This window comes from Miniopterus natalensis, chromosome 16, assembly GCF_054644295.1.
Source record: "Miniopterus natalensis isolate mMinNat1 chromosome 16, mMinNat1.hap1, whole genome shotgun sequence".
Taxonomy (NCBI): Eukaryota; Metazoa; Chordata; class Mammalia; order Chiroptera; family Miniopteridae; genus Miniopterus; species Miniopterus natalensis.
Genome location: NC_142096.1, coordinates 1207646 through 1227429, shown reverse-complemented (window position 1 = coordinate 1227429; position 19784 = coordinate 1207646). Strand labels below are relative to the sequence as shown.

The 19784-nt window shown below is 45.9% G+C and overlaps 1 protein-coding gene across 3 annotated transcripts in view; it reads left to right on the top strand.

The window, feature by feature from the left end:
• Nucleotides 1–19784, top strand: part of RALYL (RALY RNA binding protein like) — a 216325-nt gene that overhangs the window by 190028 nt on the left and 6513 nt on the right. For all 3 annotated transcript variants that reach the window (XM_016198919.2, XM_016198920.2, XM_087825254.1), the window contains 4 exons: nt 8759–8806; nt 11644–11807; nt 16589–16702; nt 19558–19730. In XM_016198919.2, coding sequence (XP_016054405.1) covers nt 8759–8806; nt 11644–11807; nt 16589–16702; nt 19558–19730 — 499 coding nt within the window. The remainder of the gene's footprint in view (nt 1–8758; nt 8807–11643; nt 11808–16588; nt 16703–19557; nt 19731–19784) is intronic.

Genomic DNA, 19784 nt, shown 5'->3' with positions numbered 1-19784 from the left:
AGTTTGCAAAGAAGAAAGATTTCTAACTCAGCAAATACTCAAAACGGGAAAACTGACCTGGCGGGTTAAGGTATGACTTAGACGTGACTTAGGCATGACTTAGACATGACTTAGACATGAATTAGGTATGACTTAGATATGACTTGGGTGTGACTTAGACATGAATTAGGCATGACTTAGACATGACTTAGACGTGACTTAGACATGACTTAGGTATGACTTAGATATGACTTAGAGCCCTGGCCTGTTTGGTTCAGTGGTTAGAGCATCGGTCCACGGACTGAAGAGTCTTGGGTTCAGTTCTGGTCAAGGGCACGTACCTCAGCCGCAGGTTCGATCCCCGCATATGGGAGGCAGCCAATCAATGAGTCTCTCTCACATCAACGTTTCTCTCCCTCTCTCTCTCCTTCCCTCCCTCCCTTCTACTCTCTCTAAAAAGCAATGGAAAAAATAGAACTGAGTGATCATTCAGTTAAGATTCTAAGATCTAAGTCTTCATCTAGAACCAGTTTTGCCCTGAAAACGGTTTTCACAGCTTTTCCATGAACTGCACAGAGGAACGGAGCAGGAAGTTCCTGCTCCGTGGACACCTGAGAGTCGGGATGTCAAAGTCCGTGTTGGGACAGAACGCGAGTCCTCAAGCACAGGGACCCTCGCAGACGCTGAGCCCCTTTAAAACCACCCTCGAGGCACGAAAGGAAATCTCCCACCTGAATTATTTCTTCCTACCTCTCCAGCGTGAAGTTGACCTTTTTAAGGGAAGACTTTGCATATGAATCGGCTGCATTTGGAACTGAAACTCTGATTCGGGCCAGGTTTTCAGTGGGTGAATTTTTGCATGAGCAGCTTTATTATCAGAATGATTATTTATCGCATGGATAGAAACCTTTTTCAGACTTTTTCGCTGTAGTAGAATAATTTAAATAGCTCAGACTAATTTAAAAATGATATTGATACCGCTCAGAATATATTCTTTTTCAAGGTTGGCTGAGGATTTCAAAAGCGCACTCAGGATACAAATCCCGGTCACTGCGTCGATCTCTGTTGAGGCGCTGGCTCCGTGAGTGAGCTCACCCCGGCCCGGCCCGGCCCACCTCCTGACGCCTGAGACCTCTTCTGCTCAGTCCACACCACAGGGCGTGGACACTATGTGGATATGATGGAATATTACTCAGCCTTTACAAAGAAGGGAATCCAGCCATTTGTGATGGCCTGGATGAGCCTGGAGGGCGGTAAATGACATAAGTCGGGCGCCAGACACAGAAAGACAAACGCTGCAGGATCCCACTCGATGCGGAAGCTGGAGGAGCTGAGCTCGGAGCCAGAGAGTGAAACAGTGGCTGCCAGGGAGGTGGGGGAACTGGGGAGACAGGGCTTCAGTTACCGGGATGAGTGAGTCCTGGGAACTCCTGGAGGGCATGGCGACTGTCGTGAACAACTCTGGATTGTATACTTGAAATTCGCTTCTGTAAAAAGTGGATCTGAAGAGTACTCGCTCTAAGGAAGGAACTATGTGAGGTGATGGATAGCATAATTAGCTTGACTGTGGAAATCATTTCACAACATGCGCGTATATGAAAACATCACGTTGTACATCTTAAATATATACAGTTTTCATTTGTCAACAAAAAAATAAGATTTGTAAAAAAAAGGAACAAAGAAAATGCCTGATGAAAATATCATTTCTCTAGGACTCTCAGAACCCACGAGGGAGGGGCGATGTCTTAGGGGCTCTCAACTGAACTTGGTGGGATCACAGGTGACCGGGGGACACGCTGAAATCCGGGTGTAGCGTCAAAACTACGGGAAGGGTAACAAGAAACTGTCCCTGAGCTTTGAACACCCGCCTGACACCATGGAGTCGCCAGTGGCCTATGCAGGGCCTGTCTTTTGATGGTGTGGTTTCAATTTCCTCGGGTCTCCAGGGAAACAGGGCTACGGGGATAGAGCCAATCTCACCCTCTAAAAATCCATTTCTTATTTTTTAGACTCAGACAAGTGCCATCACAGAATTAATGACTCCTTTAGCCACTGTGCTGGTGTTATTTTCCGAGGCCCCCCAGGCAGCTTCTCTGGCGGGTGCTCAGAGCTTCTGATGCTACAATTGTCATTTTAATTTATCAGCCACTCAGCCAAACGCAGTGAGAACCGGAGAAAGCTTCACGGGGTGTTCACCGCTGCACCTGCGGGTGGCGCTCCTCCCTGCCCGTCAAGATCATTTAAACCGCGCTCCGTGGCATACACATTATCAGCAATAAATTGGGTAATCGATCACGTATGTGCCTCTTTCGGCAGCGCTGTCTCAGACGCAAGAATTCGCGGCTCTTCGATAATGAAATCCAGTGGGATCATCAAGCTCAGCCTTCCTCGGGCCTTCGATTCCAGCGTAAAGTGCTCGCAGCGGCGGGGCTGATTGCCACGGAAACCACTTTCTTTCTCCCGCGGGCGGAGCATCCTCCTGGGGGGAGGGAAGTAATTGCCGATTACAGCGGGCAGGACGGGTGTTCCTGGGGGGAAGAGAGTGCACAGGGTCGTTAAATAGATTTATTTAAGTCCTGCTTGTGAAGGAAGCGGTGGTGCAGGACTCTGGAGCTGATGGTATTTGGAAAGAGTGTTATCAGCACTTCCACCCCGGCCTCCTTCGTTCCGGTGGCAAAGTGTCGCGTTACAGCAAATGTCACCGTCCGTAGCGGCTTTACTTGGAGAATTGGTATCATTACATATCACAGGCACTCACCCCTCCCAGATGTGGATGATATCTGATCATCAAAAAATAAGGTATTTAAAAGGCAATCTGTCATTTGATATATATAGAGAGAGAGGAAACACCATTTAGTCATTAAATCCATTCAGTCTGATGTCATACAGGCTCCATGTGTATTTCAGATAAAATGGTGTTAAAATTTTTACTTAAGCCCGGCCGGTGTGGCTCAGTGGTTGAGCATCGACCTAGGATCCAGGTGATCGCAGTTCGATTCCCGGTCGGGGCACAGGCCAGGGTTGTGGGCTCGATCCCCAGTCGGGGGCGTGCAGGAGGCAGCCGATCAATGATTCTCTCATCACTGATGTTTCTCTCTCTCCCTCTCCCTTTCTCTTTCTAAAATCAATAGACTTTTTAAAAATTTTTTTAACTTAAATAATATTGGCTAAATAACCTAACTGCACCCTCTACACTTGGCTGGAGGGACAGCGACCAGGACCCCTGGCTGAGTCCCCTCTCCACACGGCAAGCGCCGTCTTTCTTCCACTTTTCCTCTCTTTAGAGTTTTATATTTATTTCAATCATCATAATGTCTAAATAATAGCTTTAATTATTTGGGGAAATAATTGTGCACATAAAAAGTTATTTTTGCTTTTATAGGCATTGTGAATCTCAGATTTGCATATGAAAGTGCTGGCAGAACTTTTAAAGGCTCACTTCCCGATTGAATTCTGCTCACCCGGCCGAGAATGACTGATCTTTATGTCATCCATCTCAAAATGTGACCTTTTCCACACTTCTAATGACATTTTCAAAGTACAGAATACTTTCTGATTCAAAAGATTTCCTACTTAACTCTGCGGAACAAATCGGCTATCACAGTACAACCCGTAGCTGCCAAATCCTAGCAAAAGCCGGCATCACTTCCGCCTCAGGAGCTTAGCGGGGGACAGCGTGCCCCGAGCCGCTATGTCTTGGCCCGCCCGCCGCAGTAGATGGTAACATAGAAGGTCAACCCCCAAATGTCTCATGGTTTTAGAAACCATATTGTTTCTTCAGTAAAATTTTTCCTGGGTCCCATTCTGAACTCACCATGAGAGCCTGCAGGCCACGTTCAGCTTCAAACCGTGTTCAGCTGGAAGGGCGCAGGGAGGCGATACAGGACGGCACCTGCGCGTCTCATGACTAAATTCAGTTAAAGAGATGGATCGTACGCTGCAGGATTTCGACACGAGTCCTCCTGGAATATTTTACTCTGAAAACTTCGGTGTCAAGAAATTCAGACAAATTAGATTAAGTTCCCAGGCAGAGGACAGGAGTGATTAACGGGATGGAGGGGTTGGTCGGCGAAGGAAAAGCCTCTCAGGAATAACTCTGTGCGGATGAGCTCGGAGACCGGAGGGCGGATGCTGGCGGGCGGGGTGCACTGCAGAGGGAGAGAGGACCCCAGGCTCAGCAGTGAAACAAAGTAACAAAGACAAACAGTAGCACGGGGGGGGGGGGGGGGGGGGGGGGGGGGGGGGGGCGCGGCCTCGGTCTAACTCAACCAGCGTTTTCATTGAGGAAGGTGAGTCAGGCCCCCGAGGATGGCTGCATACTGGACCCAGAGAAGATCCAGCAGGTTGAGAAACACCTCGAGCAGAGCCCCCAACCGGAGCAAGCCGTCTGCGGAGCCGGTGGAGAGGAAGATCCCCCCCCCCCCCCCCCCCCCCCCCCCCCCCCCCCCCCGAGAGCAAGGAGCGCCGCTGGGCCTCGCAGGGAGGAGGTGCTGGGAGAGGGCTCCGCAATGCAAGAAACCGAACGCATTTTTGTTGAAACCTGTGGGAAGGAGCAGCTGCCTTTCGGAGAGAAATGAAGTCTGCAGAGCCTGAAGGTTACCTGCAGGCCTTGCCGAGTAGTTGGAGAGCTGTTGTTGCTGTTCTTTGCTTATTTGGACACTTTGTATAAAGAATGCTTTTAATTTGTTAGCAGCGTATATGGTGGGTAGGAGAAGGGGAGAGACTTGGGACCGGGAACAGCGGCTGGGGGGCGATCTGAGGACCCAGGGACAAGTCCGCTCGGATGTTCACTCAGTCAGCCCGTGCGGTCACTTCTGCATCTGTGACTCCCACGGGTGCACTGAGAAGAGCTGTCCTACAGAGAGAGATGACCCTCCACACTCGCTCCGCGTTTTCCTGGCGCTAATTCTTGACCAGCTGTGAGGACTACGTACCTGGTGAACATTCACGGGGCAGTTCCGACGCCATCTCTCCCCTGATGCCTTTGATCCCGGTGTCCCACCAACCGCATCCTACAAGCTCTGCTGGTAGTTTTTTGTGGTTTTTTTTTACGTTGGCACTTACGAAATTCTGCTTTGAATTATGGTCTCGTGTATTTGTCTGATCCCTTACACTCAGAATGACTTTCCTTGAGGTGAGAAGCCACGTTCTGCAGATATTATTGACGACTCCCAGTATCGTGCTTACAATAACTGCTCAAGAATTGATTATCCAATTTACTTCAGAGAGGCGATGTAGCCATCGAGAAGGCTCCAGTAATAGTCATTATTGGCAGGGTGTCTGTTAAGAAGCCATTAACATGCTCCCTCCTTGTGTTAAGAAGTTTATTAACATTCTTCAGATTATATTTTAATGAAGTTTCATAATGGAAAACACAAGAAATGCTTTTGTGTATTAGTCTACTCAGACGAAGCTGGCTTTATGAATTCAAAGGGATTAGAGAAAATTGATCTCATATATTGCAAAACCCAATAAGTTGTAGTGATTTCTTCTATAAATGAAAAAGTTTAAATGAAATTCCAGGAACGTTACTAGGTCTCATTTAATCTTCAGTAATAAAAGAGAGAGAGAGAGAGAGAAAGAGAGAGAGAATGTGACTCTCAACAATTACTTCACCAAATCTGGTTTCTCATTAAATTTTTAGGGAATCTGAGCAAATAGAATAAAGGTACATTGAAAAGTGGAGTAAAAGTCATAAACATGTACCAGATTTAAAAATGAAAATACAAAGTATTGGGGTTACATGTTCAAAACCTTTGTTCCATTTTTCTAGAAAGTCAAGTGCCTGCCCCTTGCCACTGACCTTACCCCCAAATGACAGAATCTTTGACATTTACTGGACTTGGTTTCCTCCTGGACAGTGCCCTAGACAACCTAACTTACTATCCTTTGGTCTTCAGTGGCCTAAGAGCCAGATCGTCACACAGAATTACTGCAACAGAATTTGCAAAGGTTTCTCCCTTAAAAGCCAAAAGAGATTAGCCTCAAGCATAGCAGCTGCCCTCTTGGCTTATGAGGGGCAAAGGGGATTTTTTTTTTTTTTATGTGAAAGACAAGGTGTTTTCCTGGCGGTAAAATTCTAGGATACATGAAATACCTTAGAAACTTCACTGTGACTCCTTCCTGCATGTGCCAGTTTTGACAGCTAATTTCCAGTAGAGGTTTACGCAGAAAGAAAAGGGAGGGGTTTTTATGAAAGAGGTACAATCTACGGGGGAGAAAAAAATGATAAGGGATTGAGGCGGGCGGCAGGGACGCCCAGGAAGGCGTAAGGGACACGGATCCGACGAGCCCCAGGTGCTCTCCCTGGATCTCTCCCACTCCCTCGGAAACCCAGCCTGACTCACAGCTCATGAGCTGAGCCAGCAACAGCCCTGGCCTGTCTGCGAAAAGTCTAAACTACCAAGACGAAACCGGCTTGTCGTGATTACCAAGCCCTTTCATCTCATTATTAACCTGACAGATAAAATTGAGTTCACGGGGCGGATCGTGGGGCTCGGAGGTCAAAGAACTCGGGATGCTCAGCTGTCTCCTGTTCTCGCGCATACGCCCTTGCAGTCAGGATGGAACAAACGTACGCGGATTGGACAGGATCATCTAAGAGGCCGCCGAGAAAAATTAAAACGGATTTTTTTTTTTCCTCATGCATTTTTAAGTTTCCAAAAGGCTGTTCAATTATCAAAGTGTCTCCTACAGATTGAAGACCTGGGAGCGGAATTGCCACTGCCGGCCACCTTCGGACTTGCATTAATTGGTCCGTGGTATCGTTTCCTTCTTGCTATTAAGCTCTCCTGTCTGAGGTTATAATATGAAAAAGAGTCTCAGGAAAAAGATTATAAAGCATAATTACCATTTCTCAAGTGTCTGTCCACAGATGGATGGGTGTAGAAGGGGTGGCACCTCTACAACAAGGGGACATTATCCAACGTGAGACAGAGCATCCTGCCACTGGCGACACCAGGGATGGGCCTGGAGGGCACTGTGCTGAGTGAAATAAGTGAGACACACAAAGACAAATACTGGGTGATTTCACTTATATGTGGAATCGGGGAGAAAACCTCAGAAACAGAGTAGAATCATGCCAGCAGGGCCTGGGGGTGGGGGAGATGGGGAACTCGGGTCAAAGGGCACAAACTTCCAGTTATAACATGAAGATATTCTTGAAAGTAAACATAAGATGAAACAGTGATTACTCATGATAAATGGGAATCAAAGTAGCATAACTTTAAACAAAAAGTGGTGCATATCTATATACATATTTATACAGTGGTATATTATTCAGCCATAAAAGGGAATGAAATTCCCTTACGTGCCACAACACGGATAAACCTTGAAGTCATTATAACTGAAACAAGCCAGATGGGAAGGGAGGGATACGGCATGATTCCACTTACATGATGAACCTGGAGCGGGCAGATTCACAGAGACGGAAAGTGGAATGGAGGTTGCCAGGGCTGGGGGGCGGGGTACAGAATTTCTCTTTGGGGTGATGAGAGGTTCTGGAAGTGGGCAGTGCCCATGTGTGCGCAACGTGCGAACGTAGTTAACTGCACTGAATTGTATACTTAAAAGGGTTCAAATGGTAAACATTCTGACGATTAAAGCAATGAGTAAATATTTAAAAGAACAAACACTTCCTGCAGAGCAGATGCTCCGGTCCCAATGAGGGTACATTTCTTCACCTTGGGGCGGGTCACACAGTGTCAGTGTCGGGGGGAAGCTCCAGACCTGGGTTCGGAAGTTCCCCAGTCTCAGCTCTGTCACTTCTAGTGATAAAAATTTGAGCAATTGCCCTGGCAAGCTCCGTTGGTTAGAGCATCGTCCCAGTACTCCAAGGTTGCAGGTTCGATCCCTGGTCAGGGCACATGCAAGAATCAACCAATGAATGTGTAAATAAATGGAACAGCAGCTCGACGTTTCTCTCTCCCTTCCTCTCTCTCTCTCGAAAAATCAATAAGTAAAAAATAAATTTTAAAAAGATTTGTGAGCAAGTCACTGAAGTCCTTTACGCTTTAGTTTCTTCCAGTTACAGTAGCCAACAGAGTTGTTTTGAGGACAAAATTGAAAGATGCATAGGAAGTGCTTCATAAACTCCCACAACCCTGCCGTGCGTGGGGCAACGTGCGCTTTACGTTCCTTGAAGGTGCTTCGTCATAACGATCTCATCACTGCCATGCACTCTTTAGTTCTTCTTTAAATACCGTATGATATTGTTCTTAGTGGTAATATCCAGCCAAAGTGGCTTTTAAATTTTTTTTCTCTATGTAAAGTATTGAATCATAGTTTTTAGAACTAAACAAGCTGAATTTCTGAGGAAACCACATTCCTACTTACCATTGTTAGAGGGACTGGGCCACTAAGCCTTTTCATTTAGGCTGTTTCTGTACCTTTGGTTCATTGTTTGGCCTCACTGTACACACCTTAGGACGAAGAAACAGCTACGTTGTATCTTGTCTAGAAAAAAAAAATGGGCTTCAGTTATATGTAATGACAAGTATTTTAAAAATGTATTTTGCTGCCGGCTCTCATCTTCCATTGCAACATTGTCAGTCTCTACACTGTCAGACACAGGACAGGGCTTTGACATGGGGTGAGGGCCAATGAAATGTCATCTTGTAAATCTCTTCAGATACATAATTGCATTGGAAAATAAGTATTTAAAAAGTGATGCAAGTTGCTTGCTAGAACATCATCAGTGAGCACCAAAACTCGGTGTGGTTGATCAAAATCCAACGTGGCTGCAACAAATGCCAACTAATTCTTTTTGTCTCCTCCTTAGTGGTTACGTCTTTGACTATGATTACTACAGAGATGATTTCTACAATCGGTATGTAAATTCCTTGTCTTTGTTTCCCTTTGATTTAAATGATCATTTAAGTATTGTGTACATTTCATTCCTGGTATTATTGATTGATAGGTTTAAAATAATATTTTATAGTAAAAAAAAAAAAAAAAATGCTAAGTCCCCCAAAATCTGATTTAGATAGTTTTTCCTCTTTTCATTGTACTTACAGATGTATGGAAAGTACGACTTGGACTTTTAGGACATCAAAGGCGCTTAAGCCTAAAATTGGGTGTCTGATATTTGGATAATATTTTAGAGATTTAGTCAGCCAATATTACTTTCTAGGTCTGTTGTTGACTTAGAATTCCTTCCGACAGAGCTTTGTAAGCTCAGGAAATGACTTCAGCCTTCTAAAAGACATGTTTCATATGACACACCGACCGTGCTAGGTTGGTTAGATTCGGTGAGATGTGCTACACACTTGCTCGGCACAGTCGCATGGGACTAGGAAAGAAAACCACGCAAAGTGATGCTAATAATAGTGGAGAAAACAAGATTTTCCATTACCTTTTGACCTCGTGTAAGTGAACAGCAGAGAAGCTGCTAGAGTCGCAGTTCATGGAGAAACTCTAGGTTGCAGTTGTTTCAGGCCATTGGGTGTTGAGCACAGCCTACATCCCTGACAACTGGAAGAACATTAGCAAGCAGCAACCTCTGTCATTATGCAAATTAAATTACCAGCTGGAGGAGTGGCCTTCCCCTGAGAACGTCTGGGAAGGACAGTGTGGTACAGGTGAAAAGGGCGAGATTTGGAGGCAGAAGACCTGAGTTGGGGGCCCAGGTGTGCATGTGTTCACGGCTTAAATTTGGGCAAGTCACCTCCCCCCTCTTTTTTGCAAGTTTCCTTCACGGGCAAAATGACTCAACAACACCTACACTGCAGAATTATAAGACTTAAAGATTCATTTTGTTACTATTCAGATGTGCTACCTTTTTAATTACCCAGAGCTATCTACAAACTATAGCAGAGAGCAGAGTTGTACAAAATATAAACAGGATGGTAAGGTCAAAATATTGCAGGGAAGGTCGTTCAAGATGTCGGTCATCTTGCCGTTTATTAAAGGCCTGCTCCAGGGGTATTTGCACAAGACCTGGGGGACAGAGGACGTCACTGAAAATCTTAGAGAAATTAATGATGAAAAACAGAAAGAGAAATTATTCATCTCCTGGTCTCAAGTGAAGGGAGTCTTTAAAAAACTGTTTTCTGATCATTTGTAACCAAAAGCTTATCTGATGTCAGGGTAGAAATTATAGAAGAATTTATGAATTCTGAGTCGTTCAAACAGTATAGAAAGAAAGATATACTAAAAGGCTATAAAAGTCATTTATGTGGATTTCAAATATAGCCTTGTTTAAAAATAGATAGGCACCTTCATTTGGTTTGATAGACGGTGCGTCTGTCAGAAGTTAAGCAGCACTGAAGAGGAGAGTTCAAGGTTGAGTCAAGGTTGAATCCGGTCCCCTGGTCATTGATCGTAAATCTGCTGAAAGGCCCCAGTGCGAACATGGTCGAGGACCTGTCCTCAGGGTCTGGCTCCGGGCAGCCCACTGATTCAGCCCCTATTGTCCCGTCTCCTTCTGCACGTGTAAGCGACGTGCAATTTTATGGAAGAACCTATTATGGGAGGTTTTTTTAAATCTTTCTTCCTTCCTTTTCCCAACTCTGACTTTCATACCAGATTGTTTTCATTGACTGTTTTGAAGCAACTATGAGAACGTAACCTGCGAATCGTTGTCACTGTAAATACGCAACAATCCCCAAGTCGGGAACGCTGTTTTCTGTACAGCGCATAGCGCAGGCACTTGTGGTTCACAGGCAAGTAGTTGGAGTAAATGAGTAAATGTGCCCTCATTTTCTCTGGCCTTGTACGCTTCTCAGATGTGCCAAGTCACACAAACATGTGCCGTCTGCAGTGCAACCACAGGAAGCTGTTGAATCTATGACCTGCATGTTTGTACAAACGAGTAGATACCAGACTCTTACTCCTTTCGCTGTTAACTGGAAACGCGTTGGTTGTGCTGCCTCTCGATTTTCACTTTCTAGCAAAAGCGCTGAGGGTTTTATTGGTATTTTTTTTCCGGTAGAGAAATTTTCAGTAGCTGACTACACCAATATCTCTAGTCTCCACTTGCACATCTAACAGATGGTCAGAGTAGTAAAGAGATTTCCTGGTGAATATTCGCACCAGTGCTTCTGTCAGCAGTTCTGTCTCCCGCTGGCGTCATTTCAGTCCAGCCCAGGGCCCTTTTCCCTACAGGGGGGCCTTGCCTTCCTTAGAAAGTCCCTGGAGAGAGGTGCGCACCTCATTGATTCGTCTCTCACAGCTGTGTTCCTTAAGCTTGTCTTCTCATTTTCTCTCCTTCTGAACTATTTTCTGATTGGACAATAATTTTCTTTGCTTTGTTCCTGGTGCTCCGAGACCTTGTCTTGTTTTCACAGTAGTGTGCTAACATGTGTCTGACAGGTAAGAGGAAGATATCTGTTCCTAAGAAGGGTAAATCTGTCAGGTCAGGCAAACACGTACACTTGGGAACCAAGATCAGTACAATGTCAGCAAGTCTGATGGTATATATGAGATTCCTACCTGGCGAGCGAGTTCACGCTGGACAGTCAGATCCTACTGCCCAGGAAGCATAGGCTACATTGTTATTTATTTTGAAAAATGAACCTTCCAATCGATACTGTTTCTGAATATTAAAGAACAGTGATAACCGAAACATTTATTGAGGTTTTCTACAATGCCATTCTCTCAGTCACTTCCCATGTTGGACAGACGCCAACGCATGAGCCAGTCTTCCCACATGTGTGTTCTGTGCAGGTTGTTCGATTACCACGGCCGCGTGCCTCCCCCTCCCCGCGCAGTCATCCCGCTGAAGCGCCCCAGGGTGACCGTCACATCGACTCGCCGGGGAAAAGGCGTGTTTTCCATGAAAGGGGGCTCGAGATCTGCCGTAGGTGGGTCCTCATCCTCAGGCTCTAAATGTAAGCAACCTCCTCTATCTCCTTTTATAGAAGGGTGGGGATAAGTATCATTGTGTGAAGGCCTGTATTCGATAGTTACTCAAACAAGTGTGGACTGTCTGCTACGTACAAGTACGAGAGAAACAGAAAACGGGTAAGAAATGGCATCAGCTTCCCAGCACAGTACATTGTGGGGGAGACAGACACAAGCATAACTGACAAAAACTCAGGACCAGTTTGAAAACTGTTTTATCTGAGCAGGTAACGAGCTGTTTATCAGGGTTTGGCCGGTGACTCAGGATCTGAAAGAATTCACAAGAGAAAGGGTGCAGAGAGGAAATTTATTTTACTTCCCAAGAGAGGAAAGGGCCAAGTATTGCTAGTCAACACAGGGCAGGAACTATAGGGTGGCCTGCTCTTTTAAGCAGTGGCTGTTGCTAAGCAACAAGGAAGGGAGGGGGTTTGGGCTGTGTGTGGAAGTTGAGCAGATGCCAGGGGCTGTCTTGAAAAGTTACAGTTTGTTTGCTTTCCAGGAGAAAGCCCCATAGATGTCCTAGGGAGGTGTCTTATCCATATTTTTCCCCAGCCTGTAAAACATGCTCAGAGCAAAAGTTATGAAGACTTCAAAAGAGGGTTATTTGAAGGGGGGAGGAGGGAAGGGAACTTTCTACTAACTCAAGACTCCTTGGTGGGAATTATCCCTGAGCTGTGAAAACAGCTGGGAAGAGGGGGATGCAACAATGTAGCCTTAAGAGTTGTGAAAACAGCGGGGAGGAGGGGGCTACAACAATGTAGCCTTGAGAGTAGCTTATCTTGTCTGCAGTTTGAACAGAGGGGCTGTTTGAATCAGAGGAGCCAACAGTCTTGGGGCTTAATTACCAGGTGTTTCTCATAAATTGTGGATGACTACAGCAAAGAAAAAGGGTGGTCTTTTTCCTATCTTTACGCTGTTGGCGCACTTGGCTTGTGACACATTAAAGTCCTGAAATAGGACGTGTTGCTTTCAGTGAATGAACGATTTCTCTTCTGAAGAGAGTGCGTGTACCACCTTTTCAGAGGAACACTATGCAAAATTCGTGCATCTGCGAGTATTTGAAAATGCATTAGGGTAATGAAGACAGGCAAACTGCACAGTAGAGACGGGAAGAGTGTGACTCGCCATCCTTGTCTAAATCGTTATGGGAGTTGTGTGTCTGAAAACACATTTCATGTCATGAAAAATGAAATGATATTTACATAATTTTCCATTGCTGAAAAGCAGAGACAAAAACTTCCTAACTAAACACACTTCTAAATGTTTACAGAGACGGATTCAGGGAAAACTAATTTGTTGTTCGAATGCTGTTTCTAGTTCTTTGAGATTACATTGTAACAGAGAAGAAGCAGATGGTAAGGAAACAAATTAATAGTACAAGGAGATCTTCACTATGCCCCACAGGTGATTAACATAAATAGAAATATTTTTCATCCCATAAATCAGAGGGGCACACATTTTCCTACACAGGCAGATAGCACCATCCCCTGCACCCGATTTCCTATCTCGCATTGCAGCAAAAGTCACAGACATCACTTTGCTGACTGTATCTGACTGTAATAACCTTTGTCACCAAATCAAGGAGCTATTTAGAGAGAGCTGCTCTGAAATGATTTAACATGGCTTCTTTTTTCAAACTAAAATCCTACAGTGACAGTTTAGGAAAAGTATTTAAGATGGCCTATGTGATATGACCTGACTCCTACTTTCCCTAGTGCCTAAAAACAAGCTAAAGAAACATACCCTAGGAACTTTGTTAGGTGGGGTTTTTTTCCATTTATCATTTTGCTGATCTTGAAGAATTATTTTAAATTCAAGGCCTATAACCACTCATCGAAAAATAAATTATTAGAGTCAACTGGGCAAGCATAGATTTTTATTATGACAGTATGGTTCCTTTATTTTTTAAGTTTACATATTATTTCTTTTTTACCAAACATGCAAATAGAGTTGCATAGTTAATAGTCAGTGTGTTTTCTTCTTTCTTTCTTTTTTTCTTTTTTTTGTAAAGCTTTTGTTGTAGAATTTATCGAGAGGAAAGGAGTAAAAGCCACTTTTCCTTGGAAGATAGTATCTGATGTCATCTAAAATACATGTTATGTCTGCATACTCAAATACTAGGGCAAGCCCATCTTCTGTGTTAATGTTAAATACCATCTCTCACTGGTTACCCACACATTTATTACCCCACCTTTGCCATCTCCTGACTCACATACCCAGTGCCTCCATATCACTTGTATTTGGGTATAATAGACATCTCACAAGTAACAGGTTTAAAACAAAACTGCTAGGAGCTTGGGACAGTTAGATCTAACTACTGAAGTCTGTGAATTTTGCGATTTAAAAATCACGAATGTGAGAGTCTGAGGAAGCTGTGTTACTTCCCAGTCTGCTCTCGCTTCCCTCCCCTCCCCACCTCCTCTGCTCTCTTTCCGATGATCTGAGGCTCAGCCCGAGAGACCTGTAAGGAAACGGTCACTCAGAGTGTCACCTGAAAGGTGCGTGGAGGGGGCGTCACAGCGCAGGCAACACTGGAGCTGAATGTTTAGTGACCAGAGGGCCTGTCGCAGGAGTGAACGTGTGGAAACCACAGAAACAGAGGTTCGGATGCCTGAAAACAGGACACACCCAAGGGGCGACCAGCAGCTGTGCCCAGAGCCTCAGACCCTTAGAAACACAGGGCCGAGGGGCGAGGGGAGGCGATTTGGAGCCCACTGGGAAGTGAAGCAGCTTTCTCAGAGTCTCACTTTCCTAATTTTTAAATTGCAGACTTCATAATCTTCAGTACGTGGACCCAGTGGTCCCCAGCTCCCCGCTTGTCTACATCAGGGGGCTGAAAGTGTTCGGTACTATTCTTAGTAAGAGAACTACTCCTGACTCCCTCTGTCTAATACTCCATATTAAATACAGGCGGTGCAGTCCATGTGATGTGTCTTTAAGCACAAGAAGGTTTTAAGTAAAACTACATAACGTGCTTTCATCAAAGGGAGAGAAAATCATTCTTCAAAGCAGAATCCATTCAAGGTTTGACAGGTGATGTTTTTAAAATTGAGCTGCAAGTCAGGGCCGCCGCCTGTGTGTCCTTGAGAGACACAAGGCGATTCTCGCCTCTGAGCCGCGCTCTGCTTTCATTTGGGGTCCTCGGAATAGGGACCCTCCACGGGGTCCCTGATTCCTGCAGCTTTTATTTTGCAAACGACTTTGCATTATAAGTAACAATCTGTTTTTTATGAAAAATTTATGCTTTTATAATGGAAAATGTTTTCTCATTTTTATATTGGAGGGAAAAAAATCTGTTCTTTGAGCGATTAGTGTATATTAATGCATAATTTATCATATATATTACGTGATATATCTTAGTTGACAAATAGCCCAATTTCAAGCAAGCACAGATTGCATTTAGTTTTTATTATTTATAATAAATTTCCTGAAGACTAAAGGCACAAGTTAAACACTCGGTTTCTTCCGAAATTTCTAGGGAATATCTCCAAGCTGAGACCATTATAAACTTGATTGGAAAAGTGACAGAGGGAGAGTTGTTGATTCAAGACCTGCCCCCGGACTTTAGACAGAAGGAGGGAGAGAGAGGAGGAGAGAGAGAGACAACATGGATTTGTGGCTCCACTTACTGATGCATCGGTCGGTTGATTCTTATGTGTGCCCTGACCAGGATCGAACCCACAACCTTGGAGTATCGGAACCACGCTCTAGACAACTGAGCTACCTGGCCAGGCCCTGTACCCAGACCCGAGCGTAGCTCTTCGCCGAGGCACAGACACCCCAGACCCAGCAGATGGCTGCTCCAGGCAGGCGTAGCCGCCCATAGTGACAGCTCGGACATCTGCAGGCTCTGGTTTCCGTGGGTTCCTGACATTTCCAGAGGTTCTCATGAAAGTGAGAAGATGAGGCAGTGCCGTGAATTTTTCGGAAACATAAGCGTCTTTCGTGTCAAGGAGTGTTTGGTCCATATGAGGTGGCCCTTTCCTTTAGGATGATAGTTGATAGTAGGATGTTTGTCGTCATTGTTTTTTAACATCCTTACTTGGCACCGTGAAAAGTTGTCCATCTTATGTTAGTCCCATTTTTATCTTTAAAACCATAGCAAATAGCAAAAGCCTGGAATGGAAACGATGAGTGTAAAAATATTAATGGGAACAGCCGTGAATTTCCTTTCCCTCCGGCATCAGGGTTTTAAGAGGCCGGCACAGCCCAGGGCCTCCTCCTTTCTCCCCTCCCTCCCTCCCTCCCTCCCTTCCTTGTCAAGTAGCAAGAGTTCTGTAAACTGGGAAACTTCTCTAGCATCTAAGACATTTTAGAGAATAAATGTGATATCCGGGTTTCAATCAATCACCAAAAACCTGGATTAAAATACCGGTGACTGTTAAAATGCCTGTTACAACACAGCCCTAAAAGTAGCACTAACGCGCCTGTCGGGATCCAGTCCTCTCTCAGGCTGAGCCCATCTGAGACACACCCAGCTGCCTGCAGGACTGGGTGGAGCACCCATTTTCCGTAGAGCACCCCTGGACCCCTGAGTGTCTGCACCACCTTTGGTGGAAGGCCCGCTGTCAGATGCTCGCATCACGGGCGTCGTGTGGGATCGAGTCCTTGAACCCAGGCCCTCTGCGGGCAGTGAGGCCCTGCGGGGACCTGAGCGCTTCCCCTGCGGCTGGAGAGCCTCTGGAGGAAACCGGGGTGTCCGGAGGCACGTGCGGAGCCCTGGTACCTTTGACACTCGGTTGCTTTCTGCCCCTTCTCCCCTTTCCAGTGAAATCGGATGAGCTGCAGACAATCAAGAAAGAACTAACCCAGATCAAAACCAAAATCGACTCCTTGCTAGGGCGCCTGGAGAAGATTGAGAAGCAGCAGAAGGCAGAGGCAGGTGGGTGAGCCGGGCCTGTGCCCGCTGGCTTTGGGCGAGACCAGAGACCCTGTCAATCACCAGATGGGGTGGGCCCAGGGTGGGACGGGGGCCGGGCTGGGGCGGGGCCAGGGTGGGGCTGGGGCAGGGTGAGGGTGGTACTGGGGCAGGGCCAGGGGTGGGGCAGGGGGGACTGGGGGCGGGCTGGGGGCGGGGCCAGGGTGGGACTAGGGAGGGGCTGGGCAGGGCTGGGGCGGGACTGGGGCGGGGTGGGGGCGGGGCTTCCCAGAGTCCATCCCAACGCCCCTTGCAGCCTGTTTTTGTCCGGCTCCTTGCAACCATCCACTGAGTACAGGGCAGCCCACCGTTCAGCCAGCACGTTCACACACTTAATTGCCAACTCAACCAATTTCCAGTTACATTAATGGTAATAGCTATGCAGCAAACTGAATTTAATAAAAATGCTTTGAGCGTAAATTCCAGCCACCCTAGCTTGTTTCTGAGTCACACGTAGCTGTTTGCAATGGAAACGGGACGCGCAGGAAAGATTAGTCAACCATGAGGACTGAGGTTTACGATCCATTCTCAGCCTGGAGGCTTGTTAGCCCCCGAGGCTCTTCCCCAACACAGAGCCCTCACCTGTCACTCCCACTCCCTCCGCTTTGACGTCATGGCTCAGCTCCAGCAAGGGCCCCGAACTAAACAGATGAATTCATTCTTTTTTTTAAAAAAAATGTTTTTATTGATTTTGTTTAGAGGGAGAGGAAGAGAGAGAGAGAGAAACATCAATGATGAGACTCATTGATCGGCTGCCTCCTGCAGGCCCCCGACTGGGGATGGAGCCCGCAACCCGGGCATGTGCCCTGACGGGAATCGAACTGTGACCTCCTGGTTCACGGGTCAACGCTCAGCCACTGAGCCACACCGGCTGAGCCAGACTCATTCATTCTTGAATTTAAAATTCTCTCATTACTAAAAGCCAGAGCATTCTCGGTGTGTCAGATTAGGCCTGTTTTCTACAGATGTAAGTGGAACCTCGGTTCTCCAACTTAATTTGCTCCAGAAGGCTGCTCAAAAACCAAGTCATTTTTCCCCATTAGAAATAATTCAAATTGAATGAATCCATTCCAGACCCCCAAGTGATTCCCTGTTTTAACCTTTCTTATATACAGTACATGTCTAATGTACTGTTTATTCTATAAATTAACACCTTAAAAGCAAAAAGGACATGAAATGTAAATGGAAGTTTAAAGGGGTAGAATTGTCGAGGGAGCGTTATGTGGCAGGGAGGTGAGAGGAATGAAACCTAGCAGTTTTGCCTGTTTGGGGTTTTTTGTTTGTTTGTTGTTTTGTTGAAATATATTTGACGTATCACATGGTGTAAAATAAGGTGTAGGACGTGTTGATGGATACATTTATACATCGTAATATGATGGCCAGTGCAGCTTTAGTTAACTCCTCTATCAGGTTGCACAGAGAGCGTTTCTTTTTAGTGGTTGGAATAATTAAGGTAATTAAGAGTCTCTTAGCAAGTTTAGTGACTGTGAAACAAAGTTGTTCTATATTAACTATACTGTGCGTTAGGCCTACAGGGCTTATTTGCTACTCGTTGCAAATTCCTACCCTTAAAAACATGTGTCCTATCCCCCCGCCCCCAGCCCCTGGAAACTGCCATTTTACTCTCCGATTTTACTAGTTTGGCCTTTTAGATTCCACTTGTAAGTGGTATTATCCAGTCCTTGTCTTTCTCTGTCTGACTCATCTCTCTTAGTATAATGTGCTGTAGATCAATAGCAGTTAGATTCAGGATGTTTGGATCTATACCTTTTGCCTAATTTGCCTTTTTTTAATCCAGTTTCTGGGGTCATCGTCTCTAGATTAAACCATTTTTTTAAAATCTAACTCCCTCTTCCCCAACTTAGATGATAATCTTCTAGATTTAGAAAAAAATCCTGGTGACGTTTTCCCACGACCACTTTAGAACCTTTATAGGACCCCCTCTCCCCCCTGCTTCGTTTGCTGAGCACATATTGTTTGCAGGTCACTCTGCTGGACACCTGGAGTTGCTACTCCAACCCCGGGAGTCACGCAGCGCGGACCTAACTGTAAGAATGGGGAACCTGAGGCCCACGGAGGGGTCTCATTCTCTGCCGGCTTCACAAAGCTGGGAGAGGAGGCGGCTCCGTGCCGAACCCAGGCCACCCACCCCAGAACTCGAGTCTCGGCCAGGCGGTGAAGCCCGCCTGCCAACAGCATTTAGACTCAAATTTCAAGGGATCGTCCTCACAGACGCGGTGTCTGAAAGATAACGCACCTGCCTGGGTGCTCTTTCCCTCGTGAGTTTTTGTCTTTTTCACTCAGGTCAGAACTCGTCAGTGAGCTCTCTCCCCCTCCTTCCTCGAATGGACGAGTTTGGGGGTTTTCCGATTTTGCTCACCACCATCCCTTTTTTGGAGGTGTATTTTCTCCTCAGAGGGATCATCCTTATTATAAAGTAGGTGTACAGTTGTTCATATGGAAAATAATACGATAATTAATAAATAACAATACAAGAGTAAACTAAACCTACCTTTGCCCCACCCTGGAGAGCCAGAAGGATCAACCTACTTATGTAAACCTTCTTTATCTCCTGGTACCATCTGGATTCTTTATTTTTTTCTAATTTTATTAAAAAATAAATAGGCGGACACATAAAATAGATATATGTACATAATATACACGAGTGAATAAAGTCCACTGACATATAACCGGGCCTTATCTTCCCCACACCCCTCCCGGTACGGTTTGCCTTCTGTAGACTGTTTCTTTTCAAGGTTTATCCAAATGGCCCATGAGAGACCCGAGGTAGTAGCCGTTTGCTTTCCCCCCCACCCCAGAAGCGCAGAAGAAGCAACTGGAAGAGACTATAGAGCTGATCCAGGAGGAGTGCGTGTCCGAGAACGCAGACCGCTCTCCCGAGGAGCCTGCGGAAGGAGGGCCCGACGCAGACGGGGAGGAGATGACCGACGGCGTAGAGGAAGACTTCGAAGAAGACGGGGGTCCCGAGCTGGTAGGAACGAGGCGTTCGGTGTCCACACCCGGGGGGAACGGCGCCAGCACCTCA